This window comes from Myotis nattereri, assembly GCF_964212035.1.
Source record: "Myotis nattereri genome assembly, chromosome: 11".
Taxonomy (NCBI): Eukaryota; Metazoa; Chordata; class Mammalia; order Chiroptera; family Vespertilionidae; genus Myotis; species Myotis nattereri.
In genome coordinates, this window is record NC_138086.1 from 54,818,761 (window position 1) to 54,845,933 (window position 27,173).

Here is a 27,173-nt window from a genome sequence, read left to right on the forward strand (position 1 = left end):
AAACCAACTCATTTCCTAATAGCATTAGTATATAATTGCCATGATGCATTCAGTAAGAGGAAGTTGAAGCTTAATTAAAATATATCTTTACCAACTGTCAAAAGTGAGTAATGAGATGAAATGAAAACTAATAAACCTCACCATTTTCCAAACACAAATCTATATGCCAAACATTACTCATATCTCCCCGATTCTCATTGGAGACAGTCAACTCTGTATTTCCATTGTGATCATAATCAGAAATGCTGATAGGATTTTCAGAGAAAATAAACACATGTTCTAATTTTATAAACTATTCTCTTTTCTAAATATGGACTGTTTGGGGCAGATAATAAGAAATTTACATACAACCAACTCTTGTTGCTGGAAAACCGTTCTTAGTCCATGATTTTGGAAATCTTACCTTTAATCTAAATTACATGGAATATCTAACAGTCAATAGGCCACGAATATTTCAAAGTACTCAGACTCATTGACATAGGATGTCAAACCTCAAAATAATTATTTTGGCTTCACATTTCTCCTGTTTAGTTTTACTTCTCAATCTACTTGAGATTTTCAAGTCTCTAGCATGCACATCATGTGCTCTCCCTGATCCAGTTAAACACTGCAATTTTAGCATTCTTTGTACAGCTGCTTCTGCAGTCTGGATAATTAGTGTCCATAAAATGAAAATAAACAGTAAAGTTATCTCCCTCCTTCTAATGTTATTTAAGGAAAGTCTGCATAAGATTGCTACGAGCAGGATATATACAATGCATTTTATTGTAAAAGGTTGAAATAATGCCACATACGTTAGAAAAGTCTCCACTTTCTAGGGACTAATTATCCAATTTGTTCTTTCAGCCTATTTTTTTCTATTTTACTAATCCAAAACTCAGAAATTTAATTAAATGTTATTTTCAACTTTTTAACGACATTGATAATACAGCAGGAGTTTTACTGCAGGACAATATGACGCCCAATGAAGTTTCTCAGTATTTTCTACAAGTGCACAAACATGTCTTCCCTGAAGATTACCACCAGCAGGATTCCAGTTATCAGATTCATTGCCTTCTTTTTGTCTCTAGTCCTTCTCACTTACTATTTCAAGTCTGTTTCCTGGAAACTTTTCCAAGACTCTGAGACAAAACACTTACATACTCTTAAGGTAATGGGTCACTGAAACTGGTTTGGCTCAGTGGATAGAGCGTCGGCCTGGGGACTGAAAGGTCCCAGGTTCGATTCCGGTCAAGGGCATGTACCTGGGTTGCGGGCACATCCCCAGTAGGAGATGTGCAGGAGGCAGCTGATCGATGTTTCTCTCTCATCGATGTTTCTAACTCTCTATCTCTCTCCCTTCCTCTCTGTAAAAAATCAATAAAGTATATTTAAAAAAAAAAAAAAAGGTAATGGGTCAACTTTCTCAAATGCAACACTAAAAAGTCATTTTATAGCAATGATTTTTTTTTTATTACCTGGCTTCACTAACCTGAATTGAAATAATATAGCCTATTTTTAAATATATGCCCCCAATGCATTTGATATGTATCTGGCCTGAATCAAGCTCTTTAAAAACAACTATACAGAAAACGTAAAAACAAGTGTCCATGTCTTTGGCATTCCACCTCCCTGTTAAACCTGCCCTGGCTGTGACTATTAATATGTCAGGAGAAAAATATATGCATGTATGTGTAATCATATATTTAATTGTTTGTGGCAAACAATTAAAAATGTAAATAAAGCATGCCCTATAGTAAGCAATTTCATATATATATATATACACACACACAGTTTATGTGTATGGTTGTTGTTTTTTACATTTAAATATTTCTAGCCCTGTTTTGGTTACAAACCCCTTAATTTTCATGGGTACAAATAAATACAATTTTTAGTCTGCAATATGAGCACTCATATTACGGTGGTAGGCAGCATCCAATATGGCTCACAGTGGTCACCAGCTCCTGGTATCCATGCCTGTGTAATTGCCTCCCTTGAATGTGGGTGGAACGTGAACAGAATGAAATAAGGTGGCAGGGGTGTCACCTGGTGATTACATTACAGAAGACTGTGACCTCCATCTTAGTTCTCTCTTTTGCTAGCACTGATGTGAATGCTCTAAGGACCGGCCCCCAATGCAAGGAATACAGGCAGGGCCCCATCCACAAGCTTGTGGAGAACTGAGGCCTCATGAAACAGCCCAGAGGAACTGGTCCCTTCCAATCCACCTAAGTGAGCTAAGAAAGCACATTGTTCCCAATGGAGTCTAGAGATGACCACGCCCTTGAGAACTGCCCAGAGCCAGAGAACCCACAGAGACTGGGAGATAATCATGCTTTTAAGCCACTAAGTTTTGGGGTAATTTATTATGCAATAACAGCTAACAAATACACTGTTCAAAGGAATTAGTTCATTAAGAAATTTCCATGGCCGTTTTCATTCATAAAAGTTGATTCTTTTATTTTAAAAAAAAATTAAGGGGAGATCTGTAGCAGAGGTTTGTATCTAATATCCCATGTCATTTAGATGCATCTAAGTATAATAGCTGACGGCCACCCTCTCTAGTAGGTCTTCCAAGTAAGCTAACCAAACTCCACAAGACAGTTTTGTTTTTCAAACGTACTCAATTTTCAAAAGGCATTATGTTTTATGACCTTCACATTTTCCCAAAGAATGACTAAGTCTAACAATAAAAGCCAAAACAATATTGAAAGTGAAAAATATTTAGTCTCATAAACATTCCCACATCAAAAGAGCGTGATTACTCTGCACAGGGTATTATGGGTTTCTGTAAACAGATTTGGTGCTGCTTGTTTGGTGTGCATGCTCTGTGAGTCAGTGCAATGGAAAGTACTGTGTGTTTAGTAAATAATTCCCAATTGAATTCCAAGTAATTGCTCATTGTAGGAAGTAGAGTTTTAAGTCTAGCTTACCCCAAGATTATCTTTTTTTTTTTTTTAATCTGTGTTCTGCTACTTGACAACATATGCCTATTTGTTCTGCAAAGGATCACACACTTGCAGGGTAGCTCTTGTCTAGAAGACAAAAAGCAAATGAAGTGCATATGAGAGGGAAATATTGGTGCTAACTGTATTCTACAAATGCAGGTCTTTTGGCACAAAGGTATCCTAGAGTAGGGTAATTACAAAGAGATTCATGGTCAAGGATGTTTTCTGAGTATCCTTACAGTACATACTTCAAAACCCAGACAATCAAGGACAATAGAATTTAAATCATCAAACAAACAGATCTCATTTATATTTTGTGACAGATGAATTCACACAGCTTTATCTAATTGAATGTTGTTACCAAAAAAGCTTCGTTTCATTGTAACATGTCCTAATTTGGACTTGTATAGAAAGATTTTTATAAATCTTTTTTTTTTAAATACAGGGCTGTTTTTGGCAATGTTCTTCTTTTTTGTATGCCTTCTGGTACTATAGTTGCAGGAGCAGAAGTAAACGTGGCATTCAGGAGCAGGAAGAGTTAATAGAGCTCCTCTGGCCTATCCCCTGACCTCTTCAGGGCTTGGTTCTCATAGTTCTGCTGATTGGTGCACCCTTTCCAGTAACCCCATCTTGTGAAAACACTCATTAAACCAAACAGTGTTTGCAAAAGTGCTCTATCCCACTATATCAAACCCAGTGGAATGACAATTGAAAGGAGAAGAAAGGGGAAAGGGATAGACGAAAGTGGTGCACACTCCCTGGCATGCTAACATGTTCCCTCTTTTCTTTAAACTCTCTCTGATGGACAAAATTCCTAGTCATGGACTGACTGTTTGTGTCCCCCACCCCAAATTCATATGTTCAAATTCTAACCCCCAATGGGATGGTAGCAGAAAGTGAGGCCTTAGGTTGGTGATTAGGTCATGAAAAGTGGAGCCCTCACAAATAGGATCAGTGTTTCAATTAAGAGAGACCCCAACCAGGCCTCACCCTATCCCCACACTGTGAGGATAAAACAAGAAAATGGGGGTCTGCAACCAGGAAGAGAGTCTTCACCATGCCAGCCCCTGACCTCAGACTCCAGCCTCCAGAACTATGAGAAGTAAATGTCTGTTGTTTATGAGCCACCCAGTCTCTAGTATGATGCTACAGCAGCAGAACAAAGACATCCCCCTTGTCTTCTACTTTGAGGTATTGGGGGGGGGGGGAGGACCAATTCCCTCTGTGAACTATAATAAGAGATGTGAACTATAATGAATAATGTATAAATAAAATAAGGAAATAATAGTACAGTAAGTTTTGTGGTCACATATGAAGAAAAAAGAAAACCCAGGCTCAGCTCCAGAATTTCCTGTGTCAGAGGAGACGGTGGATGGTGCCACCTGGTACAGCCTGCACACCTCCTGTGTCTTCACCTTCTCATTCCACAGAGACTTTATATAGTTCTGACTTCTGCATTTTACATGAAAAACCGGAGGCCTAGAAAACTGGTATCACTTTATCAAGATCATAAAGCTAGTTTTTCAATCACAAGGGAAGACATTAATCCAGTGCAATAAAGAAGTTAAAATAATTTGGGGAAGCTCTTTAACCATGAACCTGTTCACTTTTATCTCTAAAGAGCATGTTAAATAGAAAACTGCTATATAACTTTCTAAATTTTATAGACTTTATAAATTTTATTATCATAAAAGTTCATATGCAAATTTATTTTTCAAAATGTATACTTGCAAATACTTCCATGAAAAAATATCATAAAAATATTTTAGACTTCAATTAAATTAGTACTGTGAACTCAAGGTATTGGCTTGAAGAGTTCAATCCGGAAATGCCAAATTTCTATAAGTTCACTGCTATATGATCAGACATAAATTTTCAAATAATTAGAACACATGCCCCAAACACATAATTTTATATCTTGGACCTCAATGATGACTTGCCCAACAAAGTTAAAATAATAGGATGAATGAAGAGTAATATTTTATGTATATAATTATTAAAAGGGAACTAAACTCCTATATATGGATTAAACTATAAGATCTGGTTTTAATACTATTCATAGTTGTGTCTGTATGATTATTTCAGAAAGAAAGATAAGACCTGATTTAAATCCATTTAACAAATTGTCAAGGTAAACTTTATGCTACATTTCTTGTCTAGAGCATAAATTTCAAATATTTTCTGATTTATTAACAATTTGAGGAACTGAGCACTGAATAATAGAGTCAGAAAATTTTATACTACATATAAATGGTCAAGCCAGGCCTTTGATCCTTAAGTCTAAGATACCCACAAAGAGCTTATTTTAAACTTTTAATTTTTTGAGTCACTAGAATATTTTAAACTGAGTTTTAGGGAAAAGGTTATTTAGTGCTTTATTATACTGATATAGCTAAGGAACTAGCATATTCAATAAATTAACAAGAAATATCTTTATGATTAGAAAAATGCATACATATGGAGCATATCTAGAGTTAAGCAAAGGATTTGTTAGTTTCTTGTGTCCATAGAGAAAATATAAAGAAATTGAGTTGAAATAGTATGCAATTAGATGCATTTGTCAGTTATTGAATTATCAAAGAATTATCATTAATTGATCACAAACAGTATTGTACAACATTTAGAGGTACTAAAAAAAAGAATCTATCTTAACCTTTTCCATATGAATGTTTCCCTAAAGGTGTTCAAAAATACAAACAACATCTAATTTGTAAATTATATGAAGAAAGAAACTATAGCTAATTAATCATATGCTATAGTTTACACCAAAAAAGGTAGTAAGACTGAAATACTAGAAAAAAACTAAGTTTAAATTCACCAAACACAGAAAGTCTTATACATGTGTATAGAAGAATTCTACACAAACAAAAGCTTAACAGCATCATGTGTTTAAAAAATAGACTTGCATAATTCTATTTAACTATAAACATCATATACATCAACACAGTGAAGGTGCAGCCAAAAAATCAAGACCATCTACATTATCAGAAAAATCATGTCATAACAAGGCTGGTCTTCTTTAAGCCAGAAAGACTATATGCGTAGCACAGATATTGAAGTCAGTTCACTATATTCTCTCTTCCTAGAAGGGAATATCATTAACTGGAAACCTATCCAAAGAAGCACTTGATGTTTTATCTTATGTAAAGTGGCTAAAAATCTGGAAAAGCTTCATTAATGAGAGACTTAAAAGCACACACAGTAACTATGTAAAGAACGTAATGGTTATCGCAGAGACGGATTAGATTCAGGGGAAAGTCTAGTGTGGGGACACTACAAAAAGTCGTATCTTACACCACCGTGGAAAGAACGAACCAACACTCTTTTCACTAAACAATAAACAGAAGATTCACCTTATATCTTTTCATATCCTTAGTGTTAAAAGAATGCCTGTTAAGTAAGCACTCAATATTAGAGATACCGATATAACTGAATGGAAAAATTAGTATAACTAAATGGAAGTATAAAAAGAGTGTGTCTGGAGGTAGAAGTTTCTTTACATAGGGCATATATGTGAGGAATGTTTCCCCAAGTTTGTTTTATGGAACATTAATCCCATGAATTATCTACAGTTAAAGGGTTACAGGAGAACATAGAAAATGACACACCCCTTGTCCACAATTTGAATAGATCAATCACTGATTTGTATGTAATGGATTTGTGAGAAGGCCTTCATTAAAGAAGTCTGTTTAACTCTATTCCTTGATGCTTCCCATTTTTTAATCATAGCCCCTTTTTAATGGCATAGCTACTGAACATCAGGGGATCTTTGGCAAATACTATTTAAGGTGGAATTATGCACAGGACAACTTGTTGGGCTAATAAGAGTTAATTCACACCTGGATCTTTGAGGACAAACATGTATTAAACATTCTCACATATCTGAAAACAACCTCATTATTGTTCTTTTAAGAAGAGATAAGCTGCCCTAAGTATGCTTCCTAAAATTATGAGAGGCATATATCTTTTTTTAAATGATAGCAATATGGTTTATTCAGCTGTGCCTTAGTACAGGCAAGGGGCTTGCCATGGTGCTCTTGATGTATAAAGGCCAGATTTTCTGCCAGTTCTTTTTTAGCAAAGACACCAGGAAATTGACAGCTATGAGAATGTTGTATACAAGCTCATCATCTGTCATCTTCACATGGCCAATAGCCACTGGCAGACAAAGCAACCTCTTCATCTCGAATTTGATCGTAGATTTCACTTTGTGGACTTTGGCTACCATGTCTCACTGGGGGTCAACAGGAAGGGAACTTGCCAGCCTTATTCAGGCCTGGGCCTGGGATTACTGGGATCTGTTTGATGAGAGACTCTGAAGCCAAAAAGGCATCATACTTCCTGGCCAGCTTCTTGGATGTCCATGGGAGGTTATTCACAGCCTTGGCCTCATCACAGTGCTGCTGGTCCCCAGAACACATATGGAGAACTTGAGGCGGGAGTGGATTTAAGCCTGAGAGTGCCCAAGAAGCATTTGTCCTTCTGAGGGTCATGTTACTTCAAGCTGATCTGCAGCTCCACTCTCTCCAAAAACTTCTCATGCTTGTGCTGGTTCCCATACAGAACTCCACACATCACCTCCTACAGAGTGTCCTGGGAGACTTTGCTGCTCATGGCTCCTCGAGTGGCAAAAAACAGAAAAAAGAGAGGCATATCTTGAAGTCCTTGCAGGACCATCTTCTCCCCACTTTTGGAAGCTTAGCAGAGAGCTGGCTTAGCAGATCCAACTTTGCTCAAAACAATGAAGCAGATACCAAGCAATAGACAGCAAAGGTTCCTCCTTTCCATTAAGGCCACCTCTCCAAACAGGTAGCCGTCACAGGTACAGAGTCACATATACACTCACCTGACTCCATTCCACAAATGTAGGGAACATGCCAGGGGTGGGAAATTGAACAGTTTTATTGCAAATATAAATTCTACAAGGGTTACTAGGTTTAGCAAATAAAAACGCAAGATGTCGTTATATTTAAATTGCTGAGTAACAACAAAGAATTTTTAGTGCAAGTACATTCTATATAATATTTGGATATCTATATATATAAAAGCCTAAGTGACCGTCGCAACCGAAACAACCAAACAGACAACTGAACAGGCTGCGTGGGACGACCAGGCCGGCAGAGGGGTTAGTGAGGGCTGACCAAACAACTGAGGAGCAGGCGGCATGGGGTGACCAGGCTGGCAGGGGGGTTAGTGAGGGCTGACCAAACAACTGAGCAGCAGGAGGCATGGGGCGACCAGGCTGGCAGGGGGGTTAGTGAGGGATGACCAAACTACAGGGTAGCAGGTTGCATGGGACAACCAGGTCGGCAGGGGGGTTAGTGAGGAGCAACCAAATGACTGAGCAGTAGGATGCATGGGGCGACCAGGCTGGCAGCGGGGGCAGTGAGGGGCAACCAAATGACTGAACAGCAGGCTGCGTGGGGCTACCAGTCTGGTAGGGGGGGCAGTTGGGAGTGACCAGGCTGGCAGGGGAGGAAATGAGGGGTGACCCGGCTGGCAGAGGGGGGCAGTGAAGGGTGACCAGGCTGGCAGAGGGTCAGTTGGGGGCAACCAGGCTGGCAGGGGAGGCAGTAAGAGGTGACGAGGCTGGCAGGGGAGGCAGTTAGGGGTGACCAGGCTGGTGGTGGGGGGCAGTTGGGAGCAACCTGGCTGACAGGGGGTGCAGTTGGGGGTGACCAGGCCAACAGTGGGGGCAGTTAGGGGCGATCAGGCAGACAGGTGAGCAGTTAGGAGCCAGTAGTCCCAGAGTGTGAGAGGGATGTCCGACTGCTGGTTTAGTCCTGATACCTAGGATCGGGCCTAAACTGGCCGTAGAACATCTCCCGAGGTTTCCCGGATTTGAGAGGGTGCAGGCTGGGCTGAGGTGACACCCCCCCCCCCCATGCACAAATTTTGTGCACTGGGCCTCTAATCCTATCTAATAAAGAGGGAATATGCAAATTGACCATCATGCCATAACAAGATGGCTGCGCCCACAGCAGAGGCAGGGATTCCATAACACAAAATGGCTACACCCACAGTGGAGGCCGAGTTCCTGTAATGAGCCTTAACAAGCAATCAGCAGTGGCAGTGGGCTGGGGCAGGGGACCTGAGGCTGTGCCCCCGCCTAGTGGGGCTTGACAGGGGACCTCAGGCCATGCCCCATGCCCCGGAACCAGACTAGGGGACCTGAGGCCACACCACACGCCCCAGTGCTGGGCCATGGGACCTGAAGCCGCGCCTCCCACCCATGGGGCTTGACAAGGGACCTCAGGCCATTCCCCCTGCCCAGCAGGGCTTGACGGGGACCTCAAGGCACACCTCCCACCCTGGCCTGGGCCAGGGGATCTCAGGCCACACACCCGACCTGGTAGGGCTTGACAGGGGACCTCAGGCCATGTTCCCTGGCCCAGGCCAGAGGATTTCAAGGTGCAACCCCTGGCCCGCGCCAGAGGACATCAGGTCGCGCCCCCCGCCCTGGTGCCAGGCCAGGCAACCTGAGGCCACACACCCCACCTGGTGGGGCTTGACAGGGGTGGGGCCAGCTGGGTCTGGTTCTTGCGCAATTTCGAGGTGCACTTGGGTGGGCAGGGACTTGACTCTGGTTCCCATGGCGCGCCCCAGACTCTGATAGGAAGATTTTCATATACATTTTACTAATTTTCTTTCATCTCTGACACTTCTATTATAGAGAAAGGGCAAATAGCAATATTAAAATATTAAAATATTAAAATATTTCCTCAAATTAATTCCCTTTTAATGTCCATGAATTTCGTGCACCAGGTCACTAGTCTATATATATATAAAAGCCCAGCTACTGGAACAGCGGAACAACCAGAACAACTGGTCACTATGATGCACACTGCAGTGGCCAACTGGCCCTATCCAGGCCCCAATCACCGTCCCCCCAACCTCCTGCGGCCCCTCCCCCCAGCCGGCCCCGCCCCTGATAGGCCTCCCCCACCCTGATCAGAGGCAGGGCCAGATGGCCAACCTCCCACGTCCTCTCCCCCCCACAGGCCCAGCCCCGATGGCACCCATCGGGGTGGGCCCACCAGACCCCACCCATGCACAAGTTTGTGCACTGGGCCATTAGTAGTTATACCAAAATTTATAGACTGTCTGAAATTCAAATTCAACTGGGAATGCTATAGTTATCTGGCAACCATACTCACCACTGGAATGCCAGCATGGTCCCTTTTTCTTAGCCTAAATAATAGAATGAAGAAAGTCCCTGGGACTGTGTATACTCTACCATTTCTCAGCTTCTGAGATTTTCCTCAATGAACTCTATTTTATGTCAGTATAGTGTGGCACAGGTGTGCATCTATGATCCTTGCATGACACAAAAGAAGGAACTGATTTATTTTTACCACTGTAATAATCTACAGTGCAATCAAAGACAATCTAATGAACAAAAAATATTCCTGAACTCTGACAGTTATATGTCCATGGACAAGTTTATGTATCCTTTAGGCTTTGGCTGTCCTAACACCAATAGCCCCTACAGCACTAACAGTTTACAATTCCATGATTCTAAGCAAAGTATGCCTTGTTCTTGATGACTAACCGGAGGTCATACTTTTATATTTTAGAAGCAGAGGAAACAAACTCAAAAGTTAAAGAAAACTAAGGGAGTCGCTAAAAGATAAACCTTATATTGATGAAAATTCACTTGCTTCAAAAGAAATGTTACCTTCAGGCTAAAAATCACCTTAAATATTTCAGCAACAATAGCTGTTATTCATCATCCATATAACTTTAAATACCTGTCATTTCCTGGGCAGTCAGTACCAAATAATCTTTCTTCCAAACCATTAAAAAAGCAGTTGACTATTTCATTTCTTTGACTGCTGTGTGGTACTTCTAAGAAACTCTAGAGCATTCTTCAAATTCCATGAAAGGTATCTATGTAAAATGAAAAATCCACCTTCTCTAATAGGTTCCAAAAAGTTTGATTTATATAACATTTCTCTGCACAAAGAATTTATAATGCTAATTTCTTTTACCTTCTGCTTAACTAACTTGCTGCTATTAAAAGACAGTGATGATAAGATTTTTCTGTAATTAAATAACATGTCCTCTGGTAATCTGAATGCCAAGCACTGTTTTCAAGTGATTAAGAACACATTCACCAACATATTTAGCCTAACATAAAATAAATAAGCGATTCCAAATCATACAAATGGCTAAGAATTATGACATTAGGGTTACCAATTAAATAAAAAAGTCCAGTCAAATATGGATTGCAAATTTCAAATTCCAAATTTGGAATATACTTAAAATTATTTATTATCTGAAATTCAAATTTAACTGGGCATTCTGTATTTTTATTTGCATATCTGGCAATTCTATTCTATGTGGGCCACCTAGTGTAAGACAATTCGCTGGCTTTCATGTTTTTTTCCCCTAATCAAAGCACTTCTTTTGATTTTTCCCCTCGAGTTGAGATAAGTAATTTTCCAGCCAATATTTTCCATATTAACACATCTCTTTGCTTTTAACAAAGTCGGGTTCCCATTACCAAATCTGTAGTCTATAGGACATACAATCTGAAGAGAACAACATTTTACCTACCTGTGGGTAATATATGAGAAGTCCACATAATAAAATATTTCTTTCTTTCACTTCCTTTGCTAGTTCCCTAATCTGCATTAGGTTTTCCATTTTATGATCAAAATGTACTGATTTATAATCAAGAAAATGCACCTGAAAAATAATATAAAAATTAACAATTAGAATACTTTTTCTTCGCTTTTCTTTGAATATGTAACATTAAAGAAACTAAAATTATAATATTATTTTTGTCAATTTGTGTTAATTTGTAGTTAAGCATTCCAAGCCATAAATATTTAATATGATTAATAAATCATCCTTTATAAATACAGATGCAGTAAACACTCAGAGAATAAAATTCTGAAAAACATAAAGTGCTAATATTGTTTCAACTTGTGACAGAGTTAAATGTATAAAAATATGATCATACCAATTCACTCAACTTAAATCATAATTTGTAATTTGAAACTTGGCAGAAGGTAAATATTTATAAATATATGTTAAATGAACAATATCAATAAAATTCAAGTATGCTTACTTAAGTACATGAAGTTCTTTAGAAGAATCTAATTCAAAGTAATTAATTGGATATCTAACAAATAATAAACTATTTCTTAAATTTAAAGGAAACTTATACAGAATTATTTTTAGCAGTGTTAAAATAACATTTTCTTGAAATTATTCAAACAACTTTTATAAACATTATTTTTAATTTAAAATTAAAGGACAGGGTGATCTTTCATAATTTCTCTAAATTATTGTGGTTTTACAGTACTATTTTTCTTTTATGGAATATAAAAGACATGAAGGCTTAAAATAAATAATTTAAAATGCAAGTGCATATACAGAATGATCATTCAGAAATAGGTATATTCTTTCACATTATCAAATTATCAAAACTTTCAAGGATTGCAATTTGTTCATTTATGTACATTTATTGACTAGAAAAATTTTAAAGTATACTCCACCCTGACTCTCTCCTACTAATCCCTTCCCTTTGTCTCTGCTCATACTAGAGGTCCAGTGCACGAATTTGTGCATGAGTGGGATCCAGCCAGCCTGGACCCAATAGGGATGGATCAGGCTGGGCCTGCCAGGAGGAAGAAACGGCAGGACAGGAGATTGGCCAGCCAGCCTGCCCTGATCAGAGCCCAAACAGGGCTGGGCCAGCTGGGGGGAGGGGCCACAGGTGCCTGGCTGGCAAGCCCCACCCCCAACTGGGGTGGGGTGGGGCCAATCGGTGGCAGGGCTGGCTGTGGGGAGGGGCTGTGGGTGGTGGGCTGGCCAGCCTGCCCCTGAATGGGTTGGGGGGCGATTGGAGGTCAGCAGCAGGGGAGGGACCATGGGAGGTTGGCTGGCCAGCCCCAACCCTGATTGGTGTGGGGGTGGGCAATCAGGGGCAGAGCTGGCTGAGGGGACAGACCTCGGGGTGATCAGGATGGGAGAGGCTGATCAGGGGTGGGGCCAGGTGGGGGGAGGGGCCACAGGAGATTGGCTTGCTGGACCCACCCCCTGATCAAGCCTGTTCGCTGGCTGCAGTGGGTGATATAGGGACTGGTCATTCCGTCGTTACGGCATTCTGGTTGCCATATATATGTAGATACACTGTTTTAGAAAAATGAAACAACAAAACATCTTATCATGTTCTTTCTGTAACACAGAGAATAATGTTTTAGCAATGACAAACATACAAATGACTGAATTATAAAAACATAATTTCCAAATCGATAAACATAGAAGGATGTTTTACCACATTTCTCTGAGAAACTAATATATCAATCAAACAAAAATGAATGGTATAAAGGCTTCTTGCATTCAGTGCAGCAACTGAGTTGAGGGTTTTTCATCGTTTCCTCCCAAGTTTTAATTCTATTGCTGTTTTTCTGGCTGTTCTTATCTAGGAAAAGTTGCATATGAGCTGATGCCACTTCCACATTATATGGACCTAACTCCTTTCTTTATCAATCACATATAAATTAATTTTTCTTATACAGATTTGTGCTGTAGCAAAAACAGATAGGTTGAACTGAAGGACATAGTACCATGTTTTTTTGTCAGCTTTTTAAAAGAATTTTTATTGATTGTTAGAGAGGAAGAAAGAGAGAGAGAGAAAAAGAAAAAACAAAAAAATCATCAATATAAGAGGGAAACATCCATTGGCTGCTTCTTGCAGGCTCCCAACTGGGGACCGAGCTAGAAACTTGGGCATGTGCCCTGACAGGGAATCAAACCCACAACCCTTCAGTGCATGGCACAACACTCCAACAAACTGAGCCATACCGGACAGGGTATTGTACCATGGTTTTTAAAAGTTGTCACCAAATCATGAGATATCTAAACAGGACTGGAATACTTTCACTCCAGCTATAGATGGTAAGAAACAACAAACACAAGCTCCTTGGAAAAAAAGAAATGTAACAACACTTTTTAAAAAATCAGTAGGCCAGCCGAAACCGGTTTGGCTCAGTGGATAGAGCGTTGGCTTGCAGACTGAAAGGTCCCAGGTTCGATTCTGGTCAAGGGCATGTACCTGGGTTGCGGGCACATCCCCAGTGGGAGATGTGCAGGAGGCAGCTGATCGATGTTTCTCTCTCATCGATGTTTCTAGCTCTCTATCTCTCTCCCTTCCTCTCTGTAAAAAATCAATAAAATATATATTTTTTAAAAAATCAGTAGGCCAATGCTGTTCACCACACAGTGCATGAATTCAATTAAGGAAATGGTGCATGAAAGTGAGTTCCAGGCAAGCTATTTATACATCTACAAACTGCCTATGTTATCCCATCAAGCCAAGTATGTACTTAAGTTATAGGGAAACTCAAGGCATGTAGTAATAGAACATAGAAGATTAATGCAGATCCTATACTTGAGTAATTATTAGATGCTGAACATTGTGCTAGGTGGCATAATTAAATTTTAAAGAAACAGATATGGATATTGACTTATAAAATGTATAATCAGGTTGAAGAACTAGGATGTATCTCCAAGTTCTCTTTTGCCAGAAGCGTAGGCCTAATGACATGAAAAGCATAAGATAACTTCCAGCAGGTGTACTTCCTACTACCAATCCCATGAAACCTGAGCATATACTTTTCATTGTGCTACTAATTTTGAAGCTCTAAAATATAGCAGCTACTTATCAGTTCCAGGAAAACTTTCAGCTGATACAAGAACACAATCAATTTTAATTTTAAAACTGGGCAGGTTTATATGACTACAGCAGAGGGTTACAAAATGATCATAATAACTCAAGAGAAATGTAAATGTTTTTGCCTTAATAAAACAAACTTACAGCCTGGACAGGCTTACATCCATTGAAATAGAGCAAAACATTTCATTTGGTTGAGTTCTTTGATCTCTTTCTGCACTGTTCACTTATTTGCTACATGTAAATTGCTGTAAAAACAATTTTTCCCATTTAGGATGCCATTTTTCATGCATACATAAATAAAGATAAGGATCTCTTCCTATCCCCCACCCAAATGTATATATTTTTTTAAAGGTAGCAATTCACTCCTATAAACTAGTAAATTGCTTAAACATATAACATGTGGGTAGCTTCATAGCTTTGTGGGTGGGCCAGGTTTCCACTCACAAAGTTTGGAAAAAAGATTCTCTGGGCCTCCTATCTTCTACATTCAGTCGTACACATGCTTTCTATTTCCAGCAACCATTTAATATGTCCCTGGTCCCAGAGGAATTCCAATTGATTTTTTATACTTTAAAATGTGATTTTTTTCACTTGTCTCTGAGGACAGGTACATTAAATAAAGACAATAATTAACATCACATACAATATTCTTAAAAACATTAGGAATGTTCCATAAACCCGCATGTAATACTTCTCTCATTCCAGAGTCCATGTTCACGCGAAGGCCTGAAAATGGGGTCAGGATTCTCGATAGGAGGGAAAATGGACTCTTTGTTTATTTGACAAAGAAAGTAAATTTGTGAAGCATAAATATATATTCAAATAATGCTTTGCCTAATGCCCACCAAAGTGGAAGGAAGGGCAGTCAAAATGAAAGTTCTGGTAATTATCAACTAATTGAATTAGAATGAATCGGTAGATAGAACAGAGGTCCTCTGAATCCACACAATAGATACTGCGAAATTATCTACATATGTGTACAGAAAAGTAAATTGTATGAATTAGGCCCAACATCTTCAAAACAGAAGTTTTCAAAGAAATAGGAGGGAAATCTAATAACCGATGAAACGGGCCAATACTAAGCAGATCAAAGTAAGAGTTCATCTTAAGGATTAGAAAACATTAGAAAAACTTTCATCTCACTTCAACTATTTATAAATTACATGGGTTCTATTAATGAAAATTGCTTTAATTTAATGAATTGTGCTTTTAAAAAGAAAAAAGGAACAAGCTTTCAATATTGAATCACTGCATTTTAGAACAAATTTAAATTAATGCCATCAAGAAATTCAACTCATACTTCTGATGAATAGAAACTCATTAAGTTATAAGCTATCATGGAAACTCAGAGCAAATGCTTAACAACCCATTTGTAAATCTTAACAGAATAAAATGCCACCAAAACTAGTAGACTGAAAAATAATGACATGTAACAAAAGGTAGGAAATAAAATAAATGTACTTTGCATAAATTATTAACCACACAAAAGATTTACATGTTTCTATTTATCCAAATAATTAAAAATAAATGAGTTTTATATCAGTACAAATGTTACATTTGTGTACACTTTTTTCAAATCTTATTTAAAAGATCAAAGAAGTAATGAACCCAAAACTTCACATTTTAAATAGTCAATAGAAAAAACTAACATTACTTTAAAAGATGTTTTAAAAAAACAAAATGAACATTTTTTTCAGTTACTTTAATAGTGATTTCTCCTATAAGAACATAATTTTGCCACTGCTGTATTATGGCACAATTATCTGAAGCATTACATACATCTACAACTAACATCTTTACTATCCATAAAATTTTTCAGAATAAAATGTTTAAAGCAATCCATTGATTAATATGAAGCCTAGATTTGTTCAGCTAACCTTATTTTTAAAATATAACTATATTTATTTACTAACTTTTCTCTGAACAAACATCAATCAATCAAAACCAACTTAAAAGTGAAAAAGATATTAAAATTAATAGAAAATGACATTAAGATCATTTAACAACTGTGTTCCATGTATTCAAAAATCTACAAGAAAGAATGAGCATGTTAGGTAGAGAAAAGGAAATGTAAAATAGTCCTAAACCTAACTTCTAAAGTGAAAAACAAGATCTGAGATTAAAAAATTTATAACATTGGAGGGCTTAACAGCATATTAGACATGGCAGAAAATATGATTAGTGAACTTGAAAATATAGCAACAGAAATAATTTAAAATGAAACTTTGAAAAAGGAAATAAAGACTATGACTCAAAGAATAAAAGAAAAAAGTAAACAGAGCACCAGTGAAATATGGATCAACTTCAAACAGCCTAATATACAGGTAACCAAAGTCCCTAGGTAAGGAGAAGGGCAGAAAAAATAATGAAAAAATAATGGCGAAAAGTTTCCAAGTTGAATGAAAATTTAAAAACCATATAACACACCTTAAATAGACACAGACCCCCACCCCCCAAAAAAATTCCAGGCTTATAAAGAAGCAGAAAAATAGGGTCCACAATAAGGAAATAAATACAAAACTTTTAACTGACTCAAAACTGAAAAAGATGTTCAAATTAACAAAGATATTAAAATTATAATGGTATCCCATAGATTCTAAAGTTGAGCACAGAAAAAGATATACAAAGGACCCAAATCAAACTTGTAGAGAAGAAAATTACAATGCCTAAGATGGAAAATGCACTGTATTTATTTTTTTTAATTCAGGCCTAGGCATGTCTGCACACAGAGAATCGAACAATGAGATACACTTTCATGACCTGTGAGTGCTGAGTGAACTTGCATGGCTGGAATGGTTAAGAAACATCTGCTTAGCACATGCGTTCATGATAGTGTAAGAGTAAGCTGCGGAACACAGATCACTGAGTGAAACATCACATTCTGTTGATATATTGTAATCATAGCATATAAGTTTGAAGATACCTTTGTTCCATATTATATTTATGATTATATTTATGACAAGGCCACATCTACTTACTGGATCCAGGCTTCTGGGTCCATTTAATTGAAGAGGATAGATTGCAAGAAAACAAACAAACAAACAAACAAACAAACAAAAACACCTCCTTCAACTATTAATATTTTAAGTATCTAATGGGCCAATCAGTATATTTCAAAATCCAAATAAAATGCAGAAATAGACTAGGAAAAGAAACCTTCAACTATCTTCCATAATCTTTGATTCAAAGTTTTGTCTTGGTCAAAATAACCTAATATTTCTTATTAATTAAATATATAAGTAAATGCTACACACATGAAAAGATAAAATTAGTGTTCCTAAATGCAAGTTTTTTACTTGCTCAATATGATAGTGATCCATTTAAAGTTTATTATTTTGAAATAATAAAGAATGCCTCCTCCGAAAATGTTGGAAAGTCACCCCCTAAATTCAGTTTACAAGAGAAAAATTGTCTCACTTAGGAATGAGAAACATTTAAAGTTTAATCCTATATTTAAGAGTAAAAAGAGAAAATGAATTAAAAGAAGAGCATAGTAATCATATATTGACACAATAAGGTATACTTTCTAACATGAACAATGAAGATAAGATTTATAAAAACTAAAACCATATCATCTGTAAATTAGACAATTATAATTGTTGAATGAAACAAAATTTCTTTTTCTAAAAGGCAAAATGGGAAAAAAAGGGAACTACCAAAAAGCAGGATAACATAAAACAAAATAGTGAAATTCATAAAATTTAAATTTATACAGAGCAAATAATGTCCTAAAACCTCAGGTAGAACAGTAATATCCTTCTTAATAGAATGTAGCTATTACTTGAGAAGTAATTTCTATTTAGTTCCTCATTTCCTGTCTCCTCCATTTCTGCAAGTTGCCACAAAGCATCTACCATATTTGTAGAAAGCAGTCCTGAAACAGGTGAAAGAAGAATGTCAAGGCAAGTTCAAGTCTGTAGTCATTTGTGAATGCCTGCTCACACTGTGTTGGGAAAGGGGTAAAGAGTCTGAGCACAGGGGTATGAAGGGATGACTCCAAGAAGAAATCCTTTTGCCCTATAACACTCAAATTTTAAGGATAACAACCATCAGGCAAGCAAACACTAGAATGATGGTGTTTCAGGTAGAAAAATTCACCAGAGGAAACATAGGTATGTCAGGTAACAGGGGACATGTGGGAACTCCATCAGATGAGAGCCGCCACAGGGCAAAGTGATCAGCGAGAGTAAGGACCGTGACATTGAGCAAGAGCCAGCCCAGGCCCAGCCTTTCTAATCGGACTGAGCTTTGTCCTGTAGGGTTGCAGAGCTTCTGAAGATTTTAATAAGGAGAGTGGCTTGAGCAATTTGCAATCAGCAAAAGTTGTAATGGTGGCTAGGATGTGGTCAAGATTGGAACACAGACACTTTGGGAAAGGGAGAGTTCCTGAGGGAAGAAGATGAATTCAAAATTTTAAACTTTAAGCACTTGAACATTCCTGTAAAACCTTAGAGAAATGGTGGAGACTAGAGATAAAAACATAGAAATTGGTACATGAGCAATACTTTAATCATGAGACTTGATGACTCAGGGAGTATATGTCCATTAAAGAAATATCTAACAGATATTTTAGGTCACGATACTAACTAGCTGTAGCGAATAGGTCATTTAGGAATAAGAAATCTAAACCAAAGTTTAGGAAACAACAGTTCATGGGTGCAATCCAGCCTCCTGTTTTTTTGTAAATAAACTTTTATTGGAATACAACCACACCATTTTTAAAAAATCTTATCCTTGACTACTTTTGCACTATAACAGCAGAGTAGAATAGTTGCACCAAAGACATATGGTCCACAAAGCCTAAAATATGTCCTACCTGGCCCTTCATTAGAAAAATGCGCCAACCCTTAGTATAAAGAAGTTATCTCAGATCCAGGCAAAGAAAATGGCCTGGGTTACCTCTGGCAAAATGAGAGCACACTAGTAAATGATTTTTAAATCATTTTCTCCTCTAACTATGTGGTTTCTATTACTTGAAAAGGGCAAGTATTGACATCCCTAATGAACGTCATGTGGTAAAGTGAAATGAGCATGAGGCATAGTCTTACAGTGAGATAATGGCATCTATGATAACCAACTCTCAGGATTGGTCTGAAGATTAAATGGGATCATGGATTTTAAAGAAAAGAATGGTGATTCATTATTTCAAGTATTCAGTAAGTGTCTGTTGTTATTAACACTAACAAAATTATACTAATAATATGCATTAGCAGGCAACATTTGTTGGGGAAGGGCTGAGATTTATAAATGTAGTGCAAGTTCCATCTCCTACAAATGGGAAGAGCTCAACACACAAGATTACAGTTGGAGTCTTGCTGGCTTAGCAAAAAATTCAGTACTCTGTCATTTCCATAATCATAGGAAACTTTTAAAAAATAGAAATGGATGCTTCTCTCTCAAAAGACCTAGAAATGGGAATAACACTCAAAGTATTCAGAAGAGACATGCAGATGACTTGAACCTGGCATGTCATTCCCACATAAGAATTTCCAATGCTGTCCTAGCTGGTTTTGCTCAGTAGATAGAGCATTGGCCTGCAGACTGAAGGGTCCCAGGTTTGATTCCAGTCAAGGGCACATGCCTGGGTTGCGGGCTCGATCCCCAGAAAGGGGCATGCAAGAGGCAGCCAATCAATGATTCTCTCTCACCATTGATGTTTCTATCTCTCTCTCCCTCTCCCCTCCTCTCTGAAATCAATAAAAATATATTTAAAAAAAAAAAACCACAGAATTTCCAATGCTGACACTAACATCTCACAACACTTGCTGCATCCCACCCTAGCAGGTACCAGTGAATCAAGTACCCCGGCATTTAAGTAGAATAAGTTAAGCTTCAAAAGCCCATAAAATAAAACCTCTCATGCCAGGAAAACTTCATCATACTATACTTTTCAAAAGTATCACACGTACATTTATTATAAACGGGGTTCAAGCCAAAGCATGTTTGGAGCAAGGAGCTTTTTGCACTGATTCTATCACCTTTCTATGCTTTCAATAAAGAACAGTTCAGGCTTCCCAGAAAACTGTGGAAGCATATTTATATTAGCATATGTATTACATGAATTTATTATTAATTATAGACATATAACATTTAATTTTAAAACTTCAATGATGTTAAAAATAGGTGGTTCCATCTTTTTAAAGAAATAGCATAACATATTAAGCTAAAGAATGTTCCCATTATTTAAAATACAAAATCCAGTACACACAAAAAAAAAACCTAACAAAATTCCCAGGCATATTTTTTGAAAAATTGAGTGACCAAACCAGTTGTTCAATTTCTTTTTTAGGGCTAAAATTAATGCTAGCTCACTGACAAAGAAGGCTAGTTTCATTTATTTTGCCTCCTGTGCATTTCATGTTAAATTTCATGCACTGATTTACTAGGACAGCCCTGGCAAATAACTTCACAAATAATTTTGCTCATCTGACTAAGCTCAGTAAAATATTTAAAATATCAAAATGAATAGTGATTCCAAGCCTGGTGCTTAATTGAGAAAAATAATTGTTCATAAAACATAGGAAAGGTCTTCTGCAATTCATTTATTTGCACATTCCATTAGAACATAATTCTATCTGAAAACGAACAACCTATATTCACTAACAGAGAGAATACTAGAAATGTGTGTCCTGTGAGAATCATGTCTTTACACATCATCAATTGCATATGCTTTACAATTAATCTTAGAGGATTTCTATATCCCACAACACACACTTTTCAGTGACCATTGAGTCATAAGCAAAGACCTCCTAAACTTAAAATAACAGTCAATTCTTTCTATTCAATACCTTCTACAAGAATGACTTCATTCCTCATCGCTGTGTTAGATATGAATCCTTTCATAACTGAAATTGCTAAAAGGTATTTTAAAGCACAATTCTTTAGATTTTATTATTGATTTAGGCAGGAAATACCTGTGACTTATAATATTAGCAGAAAACAAATGAAAACATTTGTAGAATTTGTGGAAATGATTGCATTTCTGCCACTGTAGCTGTGTACAACCATGAAAGAGAAAACTCCAATGTATCTTAAGTATAAACACCCAAAGATTTCAACATACAATAAAGTTATACTTTTCTGAAAGACAAAATCAAAGTAGCCATCAAGGTACAGTAGCAACATGATCGAGATGGAAGTAGAAGAGGTATTTGGACTTACTCCATAGTCATTCATTGCCTATTAAATACACATAAAATATCCATTCAAAAATACATACAAATAAGTTAGGGCTCTGTAATACATATGTTAAATATATCATTAATTATAAAAGTATAATATAAAAGCATATAGATATAAGTAAACCCAATATGGAGGCAGTAAGAATTACAACAGCTCTCTTTGTTTTATAAGAACTTGTGCCATAATAACACATTTTCTTAGCCTAGTGGTAATAGGGTTAACAGGAGGACACACACATAACAAAGAGTTAAGTAAAAGTTGAAAAAGATACATGTAAGAAACTTAACAGGATCACATGGTTTAAAAATTAAATTCAATAAAGGCTCAATACCCTGTGAAGCTAAAGTAAGAACTCATTAGCACTTAAAAGAAGGAATGTATATGCTTTTCAATTGTCATTTGTTCTTTATTAGGAAGAAATATTAAATTCATATATGTGTGTATATGTATATTTTTAATCTTGTTCCATCTTATTATTTAACACATAAAAGTAACAAGTGTATTTGATACACTGCATATTGGATTGATTCTGTTCCTGGCTTTGCCATTGGTGAGTTGTAGAACCTTCTGGAAACAATTTACATCTCTGTGACAGTTCCCCCAGATGTGAAAAGTATCAAGTGCCAATGGATGATGGTTTTCTATTTTTTTATTTGCTGACATGTTCAAATAGTAAACATTTTGAAATATTTTAAATATCATATATTCTGATCTGTTATGTCAATAAACTACTTTCCAGTAACTATAACCAAATTAGGCACTTTTGAAGGTTTATTTAAAATTTTCAAAGCATTAAAATCCCACATGATAATTTATGCTTTGTTGGAGTGAATTCATGAGGAGATTCTTATCTCTCATAAAGCGCCAATAAAGTTGTCTAAATTGTCAGAGGAAAGAACTCTTGTGTAACTGTCCAAATAGTTATTGTAAAATTATTTTGCTGTAGAAGGGTGATAAACTACTTCATTAAGTAAAATTAAAGTTTGTTTCAATTTTGAACTTCTATTTAGATTTGTTGCCAATTACTTTGGGCTATGTTCATTGAAAAAAAATAAGCTTTAAATAAGAATATACTGTTCATTGTCTCATCTGATAGTAGTACCAAGGGATATTTTGTAAAAATCCTACCAGATCCAAATAAATTAGAATCCCTATTTTACTTTCTAAACCTGTGGAGGTATTTTTCAGAGCTTTCATAATCTTGACTAGAAAAACAGATGTAGTTAGTTTTGTCTCCTGAAACTCTCTTATCCATTGTCACACACAAAATAACAAATCATTCTCAGCCAAGAATTCAGCCTATAATTCACTCTTGGCGCTTTTGAGTTTTGTTTAATTTAGACAAAAGCCTATGTTCTTTCAAGTGATTTTTATACCAGAAATTTTATGAAATTACCTAATACTATTTTGATAAATTCAATATATTGTTTTTCTAAATACCTGTTCATCATTATTGAAGTAGTGAACAAAACACATGATAGGAATAGAAAATAGAAAACTGAGCATGTCCCAGGTTGATGGCTATTGTAGCAGGTGATTTCAAAAAGAGCTTCCAGATAATACCCTTGAGAGTTGCCAACTGAAAGGTGTTAGCAATACTATATACCCCTTGGTAACCACAAAGAAGAGAAGGCTAAGAGTAACTTCATTCAACTCAGGATAAAGACTCTGGCTCCATGATAACTTAACAGGACGAAACAGCTTCAGAAATCACATTTGAAAAGGACTCTCAAACATAATTACTGCACTATTTAACTGTACGAAAGAAAGTATTGTTTTTCAATGTTCATAAGGTGTTCTTGTTGAGACATAGAAAGGATTCGAAATTTTTTAAATTCCTTTATGCCAATCAGTCTCGAATTTAAAAAGTGTTGTTTTTCTTTCAAGTAGGGCATATTCTCCTAGTACAAGGTGTGCTTGTTATCTGAGTATGTATTTCCAAAGGCCTGAAGTTAAAAGACTGCACAGGATACAAAATAGACCCTCATAGATTCTCTGAGAAACAGAGCACTTATTAAGTGACCCCATCAAACTATGTCTGCCCACTTTAATGCTGGCATGGAGTTTAGCCAAAATCGTCAACAGTCCCATTAGTCAGTCTCGAGCTGATTGCAGAAATTTGGAAAATTCTGATAATTCAATATAATTACAATGAAATTAAGTTACATCTACCAAGACATAGGATGTCATTAAGTTGATCAAATTAACATTGGTAAATTCCTTCAATCATACTCAACACCATCAACAAATAAGAACTTGGCAAAATTACACAACTTAAAATATATAAAAAGAAAATAAGAATAGAAGTCCAAAAGAGCATGTTGATAATCAAAGTATTAATAAAGGAAATGTTTACAAAACTGAATATGTCCAAAATATTTTTCAGAAATGATCACTTGAAGAAAATCACATTATCATATAATGTCTACAAGATTATGCAAAAAATTTTCATTTTTGCAAACATAACCTAATTTTCTTAAATAGAAGATAAAATAGAATAATTTAAATAAATATATTAGTTCTTTTAGGATAAAGTCACAATTATTTTTTTCTACTCTTCAAGTAAAGTTTTGTTCCTTTCTTTAAGTAGCCTCTACCTACACCAGTTTATCTTAGATATGAAAAAACCTTCTACACTTACTGTTTCCTAACCCATTTCACTTTCATAAAAGCCAGAGAGAATTTGACATTGTAACAATCAAAACCCATGCAGAACCTGAAATGAAATCTAACTATGGTAAATATCCATTCTTTATTCTACTTTCCCAGTGATTTGCTCCATCCTAAGGATATAGATTCTAGATATGTTCCAGTGACATATTCTTGTTGATTTTAATAATAACCTTAATATCAGCACACTGAGTCTACCTATGCAATAAGAAAATAACAGGTGAACAAATATTAATTATAATAATTGGAGTGACAACTCTCTAATTTAACGTAAATTTTTATAGTGTTTATAGAATGTAGATTTACAGTATACAGACTTATGATATTCACACTAGTCTGAAAGACATCCTATATAATAAAGAGGTAATATGCAAAGGGTCGTTTAGCTACAAGCGGAGGAGAGGTACAGGAGGGTGGGGCAGAGAGCTCTAGAGGTGGTGGGCGGGGTGGCCAACTGAGGCAAGCGGCAGCGAGCTACTTGCACACTGATTTGCACATGGATTCGTGCACAGATTCGAGCACAGGGCCACTAGTTTCCTCTATAAATAGAGGATTGTCCATCTTTTCCCTAGTTTGATACAGAACACCAGGTAGTCACACAAATTCTTGCATTTACTCTGATACATAAAATGGAATGCAACAGAAGCCAACAGAAAATTAAATTCAAATATTTACAGAAGCAATACAAAGGACTGAGTTTGAGATACAACAGTAGAAAAGAAACAGAAGAACTAACAGTTTAAAAACTGTGCATGTGTGTTTGATAAAGAGAGACAGAGGTAGAACAAAATTTCAGAAGTGACACAGATTCCCAGCCACCTGGGTGCCTGCCACAAGGGCACTGACACTAAGAAAGTCAACTTGATGGGGATAGATCGGATATGCCAGGTGTGAGAAGATAGCGAAGGAAGTATTTAATAGAATGTTGAAAAATGTATGACTGAAGCTGGGGAATCAGATTGAAGCAATGCAAGTACACTTTGAGTCATCTCATCCAAACTGGAAATAAAAGGAGCTAGACTGTTAAGTAAAACTAACATTGTGTGCCTGCCAAGGGCCCAGTACTGTGATGTCAACTAAACTTTGCATGCACTCATTTTAATCCTAAAAGATTTAAGAGGTAGGGTTATTAGCCTCATTTCTGAAGTGAAGAAAGTAGCCTCATAAAAGTTAAGAAACCTAATCAGGGAACTGAGTTATTCTGAGATCCAGGCCTTGCCCTCATCACAGCACTGTACTGCCTTTTCAGAATAATATTTGGGAACATGGACCAAATGAAATTTCTAAGCAAGTTATAATGTGGAGAAAAGAACAGAGAGCCAAACACAGAATTCTGAACTTATCACTATCCTACAGAGCCTTAGAGCCTTCCAGCACTGGGTACATTTTCATAACGTCCTTAAAAAACTTCAATTAAAACATCCATTAAAATCAGTCAAGTGGAACTTAGATTTCCATAATCAGCAGGACCCAAGCAACTTATCCTTGGGGCATATAACCAATACAACAAACAGGGCAGTGAATTAAGCCTCCTTCAATTGCTAATTTGTTTCTACTTGCACTGCTTAGTCTAGAGTTGCGTCTTTATAGTGCGAATTATCTTTATTCTGTATTAATGCTCTTACTAACAAGAATTAGGTTTCCACACTATGGAACAGGCCTGAGCTTTAGGAACTTGGCAATTGCTAGGCACTTGTTTGGAGAATTTCATGTTGGGAACCCCTTCCTACAGCAAAATGTTACAGATCAGACAGTGTGGCGGGCCTCGCCTCTAGTTTTCTTTCTTCTTGGTTTTGCTCTCAGATATTCCCCTCTGCTACACAAGTAAATTCTTTTAGTCTTTCACAGAAAGATCTCTCCAAAAGTTGTACGGGCTATCCTTCTGGGAATTCTCTTTGATTTGTTGCTCACTCTCCTTTTGCTGTCCATGAAACAGAGAAGATGAAACAACCTAAGAGTAAATTTTCTCTCATCTGGTTTTTTCCTCTCATTTTTTTTTAACTTCAGGATTTCTTCTCTAATGGGATCCTGGTAATATGCTAAATAAAGCTCTTTCACATTATCCAAACTGCTAGTCAATGCAGCAATACATTATGAGACTTTAATAAATAAAAAGAAATGAAATTGGTTCCTAGGTTGAATTACATTGTTTTCCAAACTTGTCAGTTCAACCAAAGAAGGAGAGGCAGTCGATAGAACTCATAGTAAGAGAGTAAGTTCAAGAATCTACAAAGAAGAGTTTCTTCTGTGGGGTTTGAATGGATTTCCTCTGTTTGATGGAATTGTTTTAAATAAAAAGTTGAATTCCAAAAAGGAAGCATATGTTTGGAGAGAAAAGTTTGCATTAATTCACTTACTGAAATAACAACAACAGGATACAAAACAGAAAGATGACTCTCTTTAAGCATATTCAGTAGTTTCTGGGTTTCTTCAAATGCAGAGGTCATAACCTGAAAGACCAGAAAAGCAAAAGGAGGTGAAAAGAATTTTTTAAATTATTTAAAAGTTAATTCAAGGAGAAAACATGAGAACTTCTATACAATCACTCAAAATATTTATAAAGCTCAATTTTTAATCAATTTTAAAGAGCACCCATAAGTTTATACCTATTAAATGTGTACCAGTTATTAATTTGTACCTGTGTAGTCTTATCTGCTTTATACCAAGTACAAAATAGAAAACTGAAAATACTGTCCAAGGAAATA

At 36.7% G+C, this 27,173-nt stretch overlaps 1 protein-coding gene and 1 pseudogene across 2 annotated transcripts in view; both read right to left on the minus strand.

Moving 5' to 3' along the window:
* CRPPA (CDP-L-ribitol pyrophosphorylase A) overlaps positions 1–27,173 on the minus strand; it is a gene marked incomplete at its 5' end in the record, with an annotated part of 163,480 nt that overhangs the window by 64,683 nt on the left and 71,624 nt on the right. Inside the window, 2 exons of the mRNA XM_081101934.1 lie at positions 11,487–11,618; positions 26,826–26,918. Of these exons, the coding sequence (XP_080958060.1) occupies positions 11,487–11,618; positions 26,826–26,918 (225 nt within the window). The remainder of the gene's footprint in view (positions 1–11,486; positions 11,619–26,825; positions 26,919–27,173) is intronic.
* Positions 6,933–7,541, minus strand: LOC308526732 (large ribosomal subunit protein uL1-like; annotated as a pseudogene). The gene has a single exon. The product of its transcript is annotated as a large ribosomal subunit protein uL1-like (transcript).